Source organism: Frankliniella occidentalis, unplaced genomic scaffold, assembly GCF_000697945.3.
Source record: "Frankliniella occidentalis isolate FOCC.00 unplaced genomic scaffold, Focc_3.1 Scaffold210, whole genome shotgun sequence".
Lineage (NCBI taxonomy): Eukaryota > Metazoa > Arthropoda > Insecta > Thysanoptera > Thripidae > Frankliniella > Frankliniella occidentalis.
In genome coordinates, this window is record NW_026267336.1 from 5,368 (window position 1) to 18,652 (window position 13,285).

Consider the following 13,285-nt stretch of genomic DNA (forward strand, 5'->3'; position numbering starts at 1 on the left):
GGGGCGGGGCGGGGAAACAGCGGGTGGCAAGGCAGGCCGGCGCGCGCCCACGCAGCTATGAGCGGAGCAAGCTCTCGAGGCTGAATTTAAAATGCCATTAATCATCAATATTGTATTCGCTGTAAAGGTGCGACCGCCGAGCGGCGGGGAGCGGCGGGCTTTTACTTATTCGCGCAAAGGGGTTAGCGGCGGCGACGACGGTGGTGCTGCTCCGTGACCTTTACCACCTCCGCTGGGATAAGGAGCCACCTGTGAAACCGCTACCGCCGACCCCGCCGCCTACACCGACACCCGAGCGCCACGACCACGACCTCCAGGGCAGAGCAGCTTAGCGACACCCACCCACCCGCCCGCCGGGGGTTCGTTGCGATTACGTCTTCCCTGCTGTGTACAGAGGAGGTCACTGACGTGTGGTGCGGCTGCCGCTGCCGCCCCGGCGCGGCCGGCTCTGGCTGGGGTCGGCAACAGAGACCGGGGATAAAATGCTTATCTTTGTTATTATAAGTTGTGCCGGGTTGACAAGCAAACTCTTGGATGTCGTCGGCGTCGTCCTCGCGCGGCCCGGGTGGGGCGGGCGAGGCGGGGCGGGCCACTCCGCAAGCGGTACATAGCGGGCGCGCGGGGAGGGGCGGGAAAGGAACGACGCACACCGCGCGGGAGCCGAGCCGAGGCGGACCGATCCTCGGCGGAAGTTTCCTAATCGAATTCGCGCAGAGGGGCGCTTTGGAGTCGGATCAAAGCTCGCTCAACACGGAGGGGGGGAGAGAGGGGGGGGGTGGACCGAGCCGACAAGCCATCGGGATGCAAAACGAAAAGAGAAAAAAAAAGAAAGCGAAAGGCAAGGCGGCAGAAGCAGCAGGGCTTGGCTCTTGGCTCGTCCTGATGGCGGCGCGGGCGGCGCCCGCTGTAGAGATAAGGCCAAACAGACATTCTCTGTCGAAACGAATACTCCCCCGGCGAGGCTCGTCGCTGTCAAACCGAAACACCGAGGCGTCCGCCCGCCCGGAGCCTTCAGCCCGTTGCAAGGGAAGAGTGATCCGCTCACCACGAAGTTGGGCCCCATCGACAGCCGCTGACAGTTGGCGATCTCGCGCATGCACAGCTCCGTGGTCATGTGATCGTCGGTGGCCTCGTCCCGGACGCCCCATCGCATGTCGACGACCTGCGTCAGAAAAATAAGCACAGCAGTCAGCCTTGGGCCGTGACGAACGGAGCAGCAAGCGACATAATTATGGGCTGGGTAGACATCCATTTGTTTATTTCTTTTTGACTGGGTAATAGAACGGTACGGTAGAGCGAGCCGAGTAGACAGGCGGTACGGACATGGACTGGCTGTACTCCCCAACCCTACCCGACCCTCCCCGCCTCCACCCCCGCAGTCTGGTTAGGTCGTTAGTCGCTCGCGACATTAGTCGCATTATCCAAAGTTCCACGGCAGCGGCGCGGGGCGGCGCGGGGAGCTGCAGTCATTAGGGTGCGCCTGGCCGCGGCTGGCCGAGGAGGAGGCGCAGGGCGCGCGAAGCCCCGCCCGCCAGGCCAGGCCGGTGAGCGAGAGTAAAGTCCCTCCCACTCAAAATACAGCCGTCGGCAGCGTGATGGTTTTGAATTACTGCGCCAGGGGAAAAGGGGGTGGAAAGGGGGGGGGGGGGTCACCTGCCTTCAGAGGTCGCCCTCCCTGCCACCCGCCCCTCCGGTATAAACAGTTTGTGAATTAAACTGTGGTCCGTCATCCCGACCGGGCCTCCCCGCAGAATGCAAAGGGCGCCGGGGCCCCGGGCCGGCCGCACCGCGGGGACCGGCGGGGACCGGCGGGGACGGCACTTTGCAAACCTGAAACTCCAGCCCATGTTTCTCCCGGCAGAAGTCCTTGAGCTTAGGGTAGCACTGCGCCATCAGGGTGTTCCGCTCCATGGTCGTGTCTGCGGAGGGGAAGAGAAATATTATCATTGCTTAGTTTGGATGCAGGGGTCCGCGGACGGCCGCGGACCCGGCGCCCGTGGCGCGCAGAGGTCAACGGGGAGTGAGCGACGCCACCGGACGCCACGACGCTCACCCGTGAACGTGGAGCTGGTGAAGATGCGCACGATCTTGGAGCTGACGGGCGGCAGGCTCTGCAGCGAGCCCGCGAAGATGAGGTCCACCGTGCGGTCGTCCATGGCGTCTGGCCGGGTGGGTGGCTCTGCGGGCAGAGGGCAAAGGGGAGGTGATGGCGGCGCGGCCGGAGCGCCTGCGGCCGGGCGGAGGGCAGCGCCGCCGCGCACGCCTGTGGGGCGGCCGGCCTACCCGCAGTCTGGCAGGCGCGCTGGACGGAAAAAGCACTGTTACCTGAAGGGCGCGCGGTCCATGTGCACGCCGGATACTCGGCTCCAGCGTCGGAGGGACCGGGGCACCGCTGTCAGCCGGGCCACAACAGGCAGCAGGGTCGGCGCTCGCCGAGTGGAGTCCAGCCGAGCCGTGAGCCGGGGCAGGCGGGCCGAGCCGGAGTGCAGCCGGGGTGGCGCCAGGGTCGTGCCACCTGGAGACGTCCCTGCACAAGGCACGGGCGGGGGCGCCGGGGGTGGCGGGGGCGCCGTGGGTGGGCTCCGGGGGGCGGGAGCTGAAACGGCTCGGGGGTTTTCCGCAACCCGCGAGAAACGTTTGAGTTGTAGGCAGAGAAGGGAGACCTGCTCGCTCCAAGCAATGTGAAAAAAGACCGAGTTAGTAGAGGCAGCGGCATTTTAGCGCATTTTGTGAAAGGGGTTCGACGGCAAGCCTGTTCTGTCGACACGTTCCGTGTTTGGCTTGGCTGAGTCGATCCTCTGGAACGGAAGCGAACGGAACACGCGAACACCAGGCAGGTCACGGAGATGCTTACAGGGGGTAGCAGGGAACAAACTCTGCATGGCGTGAACTCGGGCGTGAGGGAAGTAGGGTGGAATTCGAGCTTAGACCGTTTTAGGCAGTACACTTTATTATAGATTTTGCTCACAAGATATAATAAACAACCATACACATCAAATCAGCTTAGTTAGATGTGAATATGTTACGAGGTAGTTCCAATGTCATGTCTCAAAGTATACACTGCGTTGTAAGGTTGAAGCAATACAAAAATAATGTTGTGTTCTCTAGTATGACTATGGAGTTTGCCTTGTTTGTGGCACAGCTTTTAAAGTTGCTGCTTTTGAAGACCCAACAAATCCCCTACAGCCTAGAACTAATGTTTATGATTTCAATGATTTTTTACTTTTTTTTTAATATTTGTTTTAAGGAATAAATGAATTATTAAGTAATGGAAAATCGCTACACCTTTGATTGATAAGGAGATAAAATGCCAGCTGACAAAAAATGAAACTTCAACAGAAAGATTCATGTTAACATCTATGATATTCTTGATATTTCTTAATGCCAAACAATGATTTAAAGATTCATAAGATGAAAGCATTGATCTCATCTTACATAACAACATGAAAGTAATAAAAATATTTTTTTTTAACAAAAGTTAAAAGTATTGTACAAACCTGATGAAAATACCTCTTAAGATAAATAAATTAATTAATCTAGCTAACACCACAAAGTCACAAGGGAAGATATTTCCTTCAGAGGACTGAATAAAAAGAAAAAGTAACATAAGTATGAAACAGAAGGAATTTCTGTTAAGCCAACTAATGCTGAAATCCTCAGATTGGTATATATGAGACGGAAAATTTACAAGCAATCCATCTCAAAATGTTCACTTGCCGTACATTACATATTTAAACCTTAATCATGAAAATACATGAGTCTGATTTACATTGGTTGGTAAAGGTTTTGTAGAACATATTTCAACAAGCCCATGCATTGCAATGCGAAAGGAAATTCTCAGTCATTGGCTTGATAAAAATTGCATGAAAACTAATCACCAAAATTTTGAGTAACTATTACAAAGTAAGTACACCTAGAAACAAAAACTTGAGACAATTTTTATTTCCACAAGTTCAATCAATAATCGTGCACAAGAGCACAGCCTTCTGAAGTCTTAACCTGGTGATAATTAAATAATTCTATCTACTGAAATGAGACAGTGCATAAAAACCCATGCTACATATTTTACATTAGTTAAGACAAAAGAAAAAGATTCATACATTACAATTGTATATAATAAAAATAAAAATTTCTACAAGTTGTATGCTTTTGTCTTATCATAAAAATATCACATAATACTGTTTACTGTTGTAATGGGAGCATAGAGTTAATGACACACTATTTCAGATATCATAAATAACTTAATGGATGCTTCCGGCTTCATCCAATATTTGTTTTCAACTGCGGCCGCAAATGAGTTAGTGAACACAATGATAACAATAATACAAATGCATCCTCATAATTTACTATATACCCATGATAAATTTCATTCACACACATAATAAGCAAACTTCCAGGAACAAAAGAGTGCTCAACTACCATATTTGCAAGTTACATACATAAATAGAACAGAATTTTACTAAAATTTTAGCAGCTTAAGTAGAATTGAAATAAAAATTTACTGATTACATGAATCCTATACAATGTGTGTGATTCCACCATAACTTCAACTGAATAGAATACATAAAGAAATTCAAATACAGCTGCTTTTAAATTATCATTCCTATGCATCACTGTCGCTGTCACTATCTTTGTTGGAATCCTTTTCTGAGTCTTTGTCAGATTCCTTCTCAGACTCTCGATCAGAGGACTTGCTCGAATCCTTGTCAGAATCTTTATCAGAATCTTTATCTGACTCCCGATCAGAATCATTTCTAAACTTCTTCTTTTTTTGAAGATGTTTGCGTTTCTTAGGTTTTTCATCGTCTGAGCTATTTTTTTTTGAAGGTTCATCATCTGAGCTATCACTTCCTTTCTTTTGCGATTCCTCATCTGAACTATGACGCCGCTTTTTGGATGAATCATCATCTGAGCTATTAGCTTTTCTGGGTGATTCATCATCAGAGTCCTTATCAGAGCCTTTTGTAGAGTCTTTGTCAGAATCTCCTTTTGTTGATTCTTTATCAGAGTCAGCTTTGGATGATTCTTTGTCAGAATCCCCCTTGTTTGATTCCTTGTCTGAGTTTCGACCTTTCTTGGAGGACTCATAATCAGATTCTTTATCAGAATCCCCTTTAGTGGATCCTCTATCAGAAAAGCGCTCTTTCTTGACAGACTCGTCATCTGAGTCCTTGCTGTCTTCTTTCTCTTTTTTAGAAGAATCTTTACTTTCACTTTCAATGGTAGTTGTGCTTTGGGCATCAGTTCCATTTGTTTCAGATATTGAGCCCTCTGTATTATCATTAGTAACTGTATCACTCTGGTCCTTCTTTTCTCCATTCTCCTCCCCCTTGTTTCCATTTCTCTGAGTTTCATCTTTGCTAACCTTTTCTTCTTTGATGCTACTACCCCTGAAAGATGCATCTTTAGAATCATCGTCATCATCGTCATCACTTATAGTATTTCTAGACTTCTTCTCTTCCTTTTCATCATTATCAGTGTCTTTCTGATCACTGTCATTTCTTTCAGCCTTCTTCATCTTTTGTCTTAAATATTCCTTAGGATCAATTGTACGTATACGTTCTTTTTCTTTGATTTCAACCACTCTCTTCTTGTCTGACTTTGGAGTGGACTTCAACTTAGACAAAGTGGCAACTTCTTTCTGCAGACTCTTAATCTTGCCTGACATCATTTCAGACTTGGACTTAAATTCTCGTTCACTAGAAAGCATACGGTTACGCAATTCATTCTCCACAGTGAAATGTTTCGCTTTGAGCTCAGTAAGCTGCAAAAAGTTGATAAAAAAGAGCTTTAATTTTCAATGAACCTCAGAGAAATGAACTTCAAGTACCGAAGAGAAGGAGAACACGCACCATTTTGTCTTTTGTTAGCAGCTGTTGATCTTTCATTGAAATCTGCTTGTTGAGGGATACAATCTTTTCCTTAAGTTGAGTCATAGCAACAACATGCTCAGGATCGTGAGGATCCACTCGAGAAACAGCAGGTCGAGGAACTTTTGGTGGAGGCCCATCCATTGTGTCCTTATTTTCAGTAGGAGGTGGCAGTTTTGTAACATCTGCCCGTTGAGGTCTTTTATTATGGCTTCGTGGCCTAACACACAAAAGAAAATAATTACAAACTTAATATCATTGTAAGACTACCAGGAGGGAGACATCAAGAGCCTCAATTGTAAGATTCAATGGGAATAGATAATCAGAAGAACTGATTACAATACTGAAAGCTCTAAATATTCAGGAACTATTCAAAAAGGATCTTACCTTCCAGCCTGCTCTCGTCGTTTGGCATCTCGTTCACGCTCTCGAGTAATTCTTTGATGTTCACGTCGTTCCTGAACACTTTGTTTAGTCTTTGCTAATGCACGTTTGTATGATAATGTGCACAACCAACAAAGTAATTTCCCATCAACCTGGAAATCAATTTGGGAGGACTTTAGCTTAAAAAAGTGGCGGATTTGAAATTGACTAGCTAACTCGTATAAAAAAGTAGTTATATAATTGATGGAAGAAGTACTAGAAAGTTCAAAACATTCACCTTCTTATCTTCATCCTTCCTATCAAAAGCACATTTTTGTTTGCACTGCTCGCAGGTAACAGGAGGTCCATAGCGCTTCTCTGAGTTGGTACAACGTTGACACTTATTTCCAATAAATGCTGCGATGATATTGCAATATTCACAAGCAGTTGGCTTCCTGTATAGTTTTACATTTTGCTCACATTTCTTGCAAATGGTGCTTGTGCTTCCCTTGCTGAAAATCCAAATCGCATCACAGTGTCACACAGACTGTTTTTTTGTTTTTTTTAATAAATGCGTGAAGGGAAAAAGATTTTTCTCACCTAGTTTGCTGGAACTCAGAGCGGCAGAACGTACACTTCACAACTGGAAATGTGCCTCTACATTCCTAAATAAAACAAACAAAAATAATTCAATTAGATCTGAAGTCAACAAAATCTTTCAGGCTCATCAAATCAAATTTTATCTTTTTTAGAGAGCTAAGAATTTAGGGATAAACTAAACAGGCAAAATAATAATGAGCTTCAAACTTAAGAGATAAAAACCAGCCCTACGAAAATTGAGTAACTGTTTTAAAATGTTCAAGTAGATGACAAGTAGACATTAGTGGCATTGACAGCTCTAATACAGATGACTGAGCAATCAGGGAATAAAAATAACGGGATGGGAAACATGTTTTAAATAGCATACATCCAAAATGATAAGAAGAATAAAACCGAAACCGTCAGATTTGAATACGAACGTTAAAAAGTAGAGAAAATAGAGATAGAGAAAGTGTCAAACAGAGAGGTACAGGTTAGAATAGAACAAAATATCATCAATTCCATGAAAGCAATAAGTCGAAAATGTATTACAAATTTTAAAAAATTGTCTTCCTTTCAACATGCTAGAAATACAATAACATTTTCAGCTTTCGGAGATTTCAAAATAAATTATGATAAAATACTTGCCTTGCATAACTGCTGGCCTGGAGACAGCTCTTCAAAAGGGTGTCTAGAAAAACATCTTGAACAGGCAAAAAGCATCACACTACTGCTCATTTTGATGGAAGATATCGAATGACGGAGACTAAAATGCAGATATAAAATCGGGGCACTATTTACCAACGAATTTATTTTGTGTGTAAACACAAGATGAAATTCGAAGGTTAGACCAAACGACAATGGACGGCGTCGTCTTGTTCTTCTCTTTCTTGACAGATGCTCGTCGCCTTCTTCCTCTCTCTCGGGTTGAAATCAAAGTCAAATCGGTCAAAATGCCGTTTGAAGAGACGCGGATACAGATACAGATATAGTCGGTGTATCACGATTTACTCATACAGACAAATAAAAGAATAGCAATCGAGTCTGCCTTAAAAACCCACGAAAGATTTTGAAAATCATCTCTGCAGCCCGCAAATCTCGACGCCACGAGTTGACGTCACACGAACACACGACGAACTTCAGATGACAGAAAAAATGGCGGAGGTCGACCTGAATGTCGACAGCCTGATTCAAAGACTCCTCGAAGGTAATTTTAAAGTGTAAAGTTTTGAAAATCACCCTGTTTAGCCTTGATGTTAAGCATGTAGTTATCGTTTTACGTATTTTTCAAGGTGATGTGCCTTGTCTGCAAGCCAAAACTCAAAGTGGACTCGCAAGGATGAGCCATTTTCAGTTTATCAACAATAATTCCTCTTTCATTATTGTCAGTTATTTGTGTTTTTACTTCTAGTCCGAGGATGTCGCCCAGGCAAAACTGTTCAAATGAGTGAGGCGGAGGTCAGAGGATTGTGTTACAAGTCCAGAGAAATATTCTTGCAACAGCCTATCCTCTTGGAGCTTGAAGCCCCGTTGAAAATTTGTGGTAGGTTACCGCCGTTTTAGCTCACAGTTTTGTAAAGGTCATAAAACACCGGTGAATCAATGTTGCCCTTTTCTGTGCACTTCTATGTGCCACCTGCTATCTTTTCCCACCTTTTTCAACCAAATTACCTTGTGTCTACTTATTACTTTCCTGTATTCTCTTATTTTCATTCATTCAAACAACTGAGGTCTTGCTTTTAATAAGTACACCCTGTTTTAGGTGACATCCATGGACAGTACAATGATCTTCTACGGCTCTTTGAATATGGAGGGTTTCCCCCTGAAGCCAATTACTTGTTCTTGGGAGATTATGTTGACAGAGGTAAACAATCATTAGAGACTATCTGTCTCCTGTTGGCCTACAAAATCAAATATCCTGAGAACTTTTTTCTCTTGAGAGGAAACCATGAATGTGCTTCTATTAACCGGATATATGGGTTTTATGATGAGTGTAAGTTGTTACCCGAGAATTTATTTAGTTTACTTATTATTTGATCTAGGTACATATTAGTTTCTCATTTTATGGTCTACAGGTAAACGGCGGTACAACATCAAATTATGGAAGACTTTTACAGACTGTTTTAACTGTCTACCTATTGCTGCTATCATTGATGAGAAAATATTTTGCTGTCATGGCGGTTTAAGTCCTGACCTTCAGGGAATGGAACAAATCCGACGTATAATGCGGCCTACAGATGTCCCAGACACAGGTAGGCACAATTCTTTTATTTAACTAAAACAATAATGTACATCATGTATATGTTACGGTCCAGCTCCGGTGCCCGGGCCAACCTAGGTTGGCCTGGTCCAAGCTAGCCTGGCCCAGGGGAGGTCGGGTCCAGCTGGTTTGCACTAAGTTGGGCTGGACCAAAGGTGGGCCAAGGTAGTTTCTATCAACTTCGCCCAAACGCATGGAGGCCAAGTCCAAAGCGGTATCAGAAATAGTATTGAAATCGAAGGGGGAAGTACCATTGTAAGACTATGGTTGCCTTTAGAACCAGAGTCCCAGGTAGCCCAGTTAAGAGAGATGGCTGTCCTGCAGTTTGCTGATCCACCGACATTACCAGAAATGACTAGTTCCTGAAGTCTGGCTTAAAATCTATTTACCAGACAAGACTAGATATTATGCCAGACTTCAGGAATTAGTCTTTTCTGGTAATATCAGTGGATCAGCAAACTGCACGACAGCCATCCCAGAGGTTGGCCCAAGAAACGGCGTTGGACTGTACATATATACCTAAAACAACAGTTACTTCAAATTAAAAAATGTCGTTTTTAAAATTCTAGGTCTTTTGTGTGACCTCTTATGGTCAGATCCTGATAAAGATGTGCAAGGTTGGGGTGAAAATGACCGTGGGGTCTCTTTCACCTTTGGAGCAGATGTTGTCAGCAAGTTTTTGAATCGTCATGATCTGGATTTAATTTGTAGAGCCCATCAGGTATGCACTATGCTTGTCCAGCTTGTTGATTGTGTCGGTAGGTTTGGTGAACAAATAAGCTTATGTTAATCTTCCCCTTGTGGTGTTTAGGTTGTTGAAGATGGGTATGAGTTCTTTGCCAAAAGACAGCTTGTCACATTATTTTCTGCACCCAACTATTGTGGTGAATTTGATAATGCTGGTGGTATGATGTCTGTTGACGAATCCCTCATGTGCTCGTTTCAAGTAAGTTTCAAAACTCTTTTACCCTCTTTTTGTATCTTTAGTATAGTGTGTATGTTCGTTATCTTTAAACGTCTTGCATATTTATAGATCCTGAAGCCATCAGAGAAGAAAGCAAAGTACCAGTATGCTGGGATGAACTCAGGACGCCCATCAACTCCTCAAAGAACACCTGTTAAAAAGAAGTAGACTCTTGCAGTGATATTTAACTTAAAACAGTATCAGCAGTAATATTATAATGGTATGCAGCTTGAAAAAATCTGCTAAAAATATCAGTCAATTAAGGAGTTGTTTCTTTTCTTTTTAGGCAGGTCTGCAGTTATTTTTTTTTTATTTTTTTGATCTGTGTTTTCTGCAGGATCTTAAAGATACTAAAAAATTTATAATAAAGCTGTAAAACTTGACTAAAACTTTCTCCAAGGACAAAGTTAATGCCTTTTGCTCCTGATGAAAGAAATTATTTATTGATTATGCGAGCTATTAGTCCAAAGATCATTTAACAGGCTCTGCCTCTTGTTGCAACAAGCAAAGTTCAGCTTTTTATTTACATTGTGTATTTGCTAATGTTACTATCCATGGAAACCTCAGGATGCATTTAATTTTTCTGGCTGTTGTAACATTTTAATCAAATGTTGTGAATTACCTATTTCCAAAACCTTTATGCTGTTTCAACTGTTCTGTTTGAGTTTGTATTAGTGTATTGGCACATGTTACATCAGCACGGTCAGTATTACCGACAACCTGTTTCTGTGAGTGGTTTTATTTATAGAGTGACAGGGCTCTATGAGTCTCATACTATATCAAAAGATTGAACAAAAAAAATAGTGACGATAAGTAGGGTTACTCTTTTTTTCCTATTTTGTTTGACAACTTTTCTATCTTTGGAATTATTATCTTGATGTAAAAGAACAAATTTTCAACACTTTTCTGCTGGCATCCCAAACTCTGGGAATATTTTCTTTTCTTATTCTCTTGCATCAGAAATTGGTTTCTCTTATGCTATCTTATACTTTCCATAGGGCTTGCATTTTGATTTACATTTCATGGTATCATTTTTTGTCTTGTATTATTAATTTTGTGGGCTTAGTCTATGTTGTAGATACTGTTTCTGAGCATTAATCGAGACTGTTCGTTGTATATCTTAATTTTGTAACTGTACTGTAGGCTTCTGAAGTTTCAGGCATTCCTCTTTTATTTTGTGCCTTATGACATTACTAGCAAATATTTGATTTGTAGCTTTGCTCTTCATACAATTGCATTCTCATTACATGTAGGAATGTTGTGGTTTTTGATATCGAGATATTTTATTCCCATGTGTGGTTTTTCAGACATGTTAAAAGTTTTAAACTGAACATCCATAGAGTCAAAGCTGTATCATAATGCCAACTCCTGTTGTGGTTGTTTTTAGCATTTGCAAGCATTTTTCCTCATGCGAAGAGGATCACTCTTAAATTTCAAGCTCCCATTATAAGTAAATGCTAATGTACTGGAATACCTATGTACCTGTAATTTGAAATTTTTTGTGCCTCAATTTATCTAGTTGTGCAAACTTACTTAATGGCCTTTTTCTGTTCCCCTGCAGGGAGGGATAGTTAAGTACAACATTTACTTTATTACTTAATGAGTCTATTGCTTTAACATGACTGAATGCATTGTAATGTGGTTGTTTCTATAGACACTTGGTTACTAATGTTGTTTTCAAAAGTCTTTTGAAGAGAATTCTTGTATCTATTTGGATGCTACTTATATTGTTCAAATTTTTGGGGTTGGCTGGATAAATTTGTACTAGACATCTTTCTTTCTTTAAAAAAATAAAATTGTTCTCTATGGTACCTTTAGGAAAGAAGATGAGCATAAATGTTCCTTAAAGTGAGATTGTACAGTTGTTTTTCTGCCTCGCAGCTGGTTGCAAACATATTTCTAGTTATTAAAAAAAATTGCCAATTCTCTCATATCATGAGCTTAATGAAAAGTTTACTATTTAGACTCATCCCAACCACAATAAAAATACATAGCAAGGGTAAATTCTTGAAATGTCAGGTAAAACAAAGCGCTAGTATTTACGAGCACCTGGCTTCTGGCTTGATGGGCTTTCAGTTCCTTTAATTTAATGGCTCTTCCTTAATTTCTTGGGTTTTGTAAATAAATTCATTTCTGCTTGGGTTCTGTTATTTTCCTGATGTCTTTTAAGTTTGTTTAGATCTTCATTGGATATGTTCATGGATCACTAGCTTAGTCATCTCTGCAACAAAAATCTTTATTCATTTGATTTATTTAACAAGTTCCACTTATTTTTCTACCTTTCCTCTATGTTTTGATGTTGGATGAACTGTAGGTTGTATATCATAAGATAAAAAAGAAAAAAACCTGCTCCAAGTGGGATTTAGGGTCTCTTATCCATTCAAAATTTAAGTTAAGGATAAGGTCTTAGCATGGATTTGCAACATTGCAGGCAAGTCCAGAATCGACCAATTCTCGAATTATAATTATGTTCATGTCTGGCTTAAGCTTTTAGATTATTTCATGTAAATAATATAGCCCACTAAATTAGTCTCAGAGGAAATCGTTATTACTGTGTTAAAATTTATTTATTGTTGTGTGAATTGACCTCTTTTAGCCAGAGGCAAATTATTCTTAATTATAACTTGCTTTGCTCTTTTGCTTCACACTACTGATTCTTCTTTGAAAGACATTTGCACCTTTTAAAACCTGAAATAGTTGCAAATCTGTGTGAACTCAACACCCTGTGTGTCCTCTTGGCAGTGATTTACCATTTTTTTTTGTGTTAAATGTAAACCAATGATTATGACAACGCAATTCTGTACAGGCCATTATGCTGCTATGCCGCACTCACATCCAACTATATTTTCCAAGCATGGCTTTAAGTGTTAATAAACAGAATTATTATTATTATTAATTCAAATGAAGTCAATTTTATTTTTCCCTCATTAATAACTACGAGCCACTTTCCTGTGTCCTCTCCTTAGAAAACTGATTCATTTCGATCTTACAGTCGTTTACAGCCCTAGCCCTTTCCCGACTGCCAGTAACGGGGGTGCGAGGCTGTCGAATGGGTTGCCTATCGCCCAGTCATTGGGCGCTCAGTGGCCACTGGCGGCACCACACCATCAGCAACCCTTGTCGGTTGGGTTGCCTGCTCGCCCGCCCGCAGGCGCATTGCACACGAAGCCACGAATGGCCGCGGACTCATGCCACTCTCACTTGAAACCTAGTCATTGGTTTCAAGTAGTTACTCCCTCCCTCCCTCCC

The 13,285-nt window shown here is 42.5% G+C and overlaps 3 protein-coding genes across 3 annotated transcripts; 1 reads left to right on the forward strand and 2 right to left on the reverse strand.

Annotated features, from left to right (window-relative positions):
• Nucleotides 1–978: 978 nt before the first annotated feature.
• On the reverse strand, nucleotides 979–2,799 carry LOC127750560 (NACHT and WD repeat domain-containing protein 2-like; the record flags this gene model as incomplete). The annotated part of the gene is made up of 4 exons (XM_052272526.1): nucleotides 2,326–2,799; nucleotides 2,054–2,179; nucleotides 1,831–1,919; nucleotides 979–1,162 (listed from the first exon to the last, which is right to left on the reverse strand). Coding segments are annotated over exons 2-4 (376 nt in total), but the record flags the coding sequence as incomplete, so codon positions are not given.
• A 133-nt stretch (nucleotides 2,800–2,932) lies between these two features.
• LOC113208113 (protein starmaker) lies at nucleotides 2,933–7,605 on the reverse strand. Its single transcript, XM_026424978.2, has 6 exons — nucleotides 7,461–7,605; nucleotides 6,834–6,898; nucleotides 6,532–6,745; nucleotides 6,258–6,406; nucleotides 5,853–6,090; nucleotides 2,933–5,764 (listed from the first exon to the last, which is right to left on the reverse strand). Exons 1-6 carry the CDS (start codon nucleotides 7,548–7,550, stop codon nucleotides 4,604–4,606), a joined length of 1,917 nt encoding a protein of 638 aa, XP_026280763.1. The 5' UTR covers nucleotides 7,551–7,605; the 3' UTR covers nucleotides 2,933–4,603.
• Nucleotides 7,606–7,879: 274 nt separating this feature from the next.
• LOC113208115 (serine/threonine-protein phosphatase PP1-beta catalytic subunit) lies at nucleotides 7,880–12,938 on the forward strand. Its single transcript, XM_026424979.2, has 7 exons — nucleotides 7,880–8,019; nucleotides 8,224–8,355; nucleotides 8,575–8,805; nucleotides 8,888–9,064; nucleotides 9,642–9,793; nucleotides 9,884–10,018; nucleotides 10,106–12,938. The coding sequence occupies exons 1-7, from the start codon at nucleotides 7,956–7,958 to the stop codon at nucleotides 10,202–10,204; spliced, it is 990 nt and encodes a 329-aa protein (XP_026280764.1). The 5' UTR covers nucleotides 7,880–7,955; the 3' UTR covers nucleotides 10,205–12,938.
• Nucleotides 12,939–13,285: the final 347 nt, after the last annotated feature.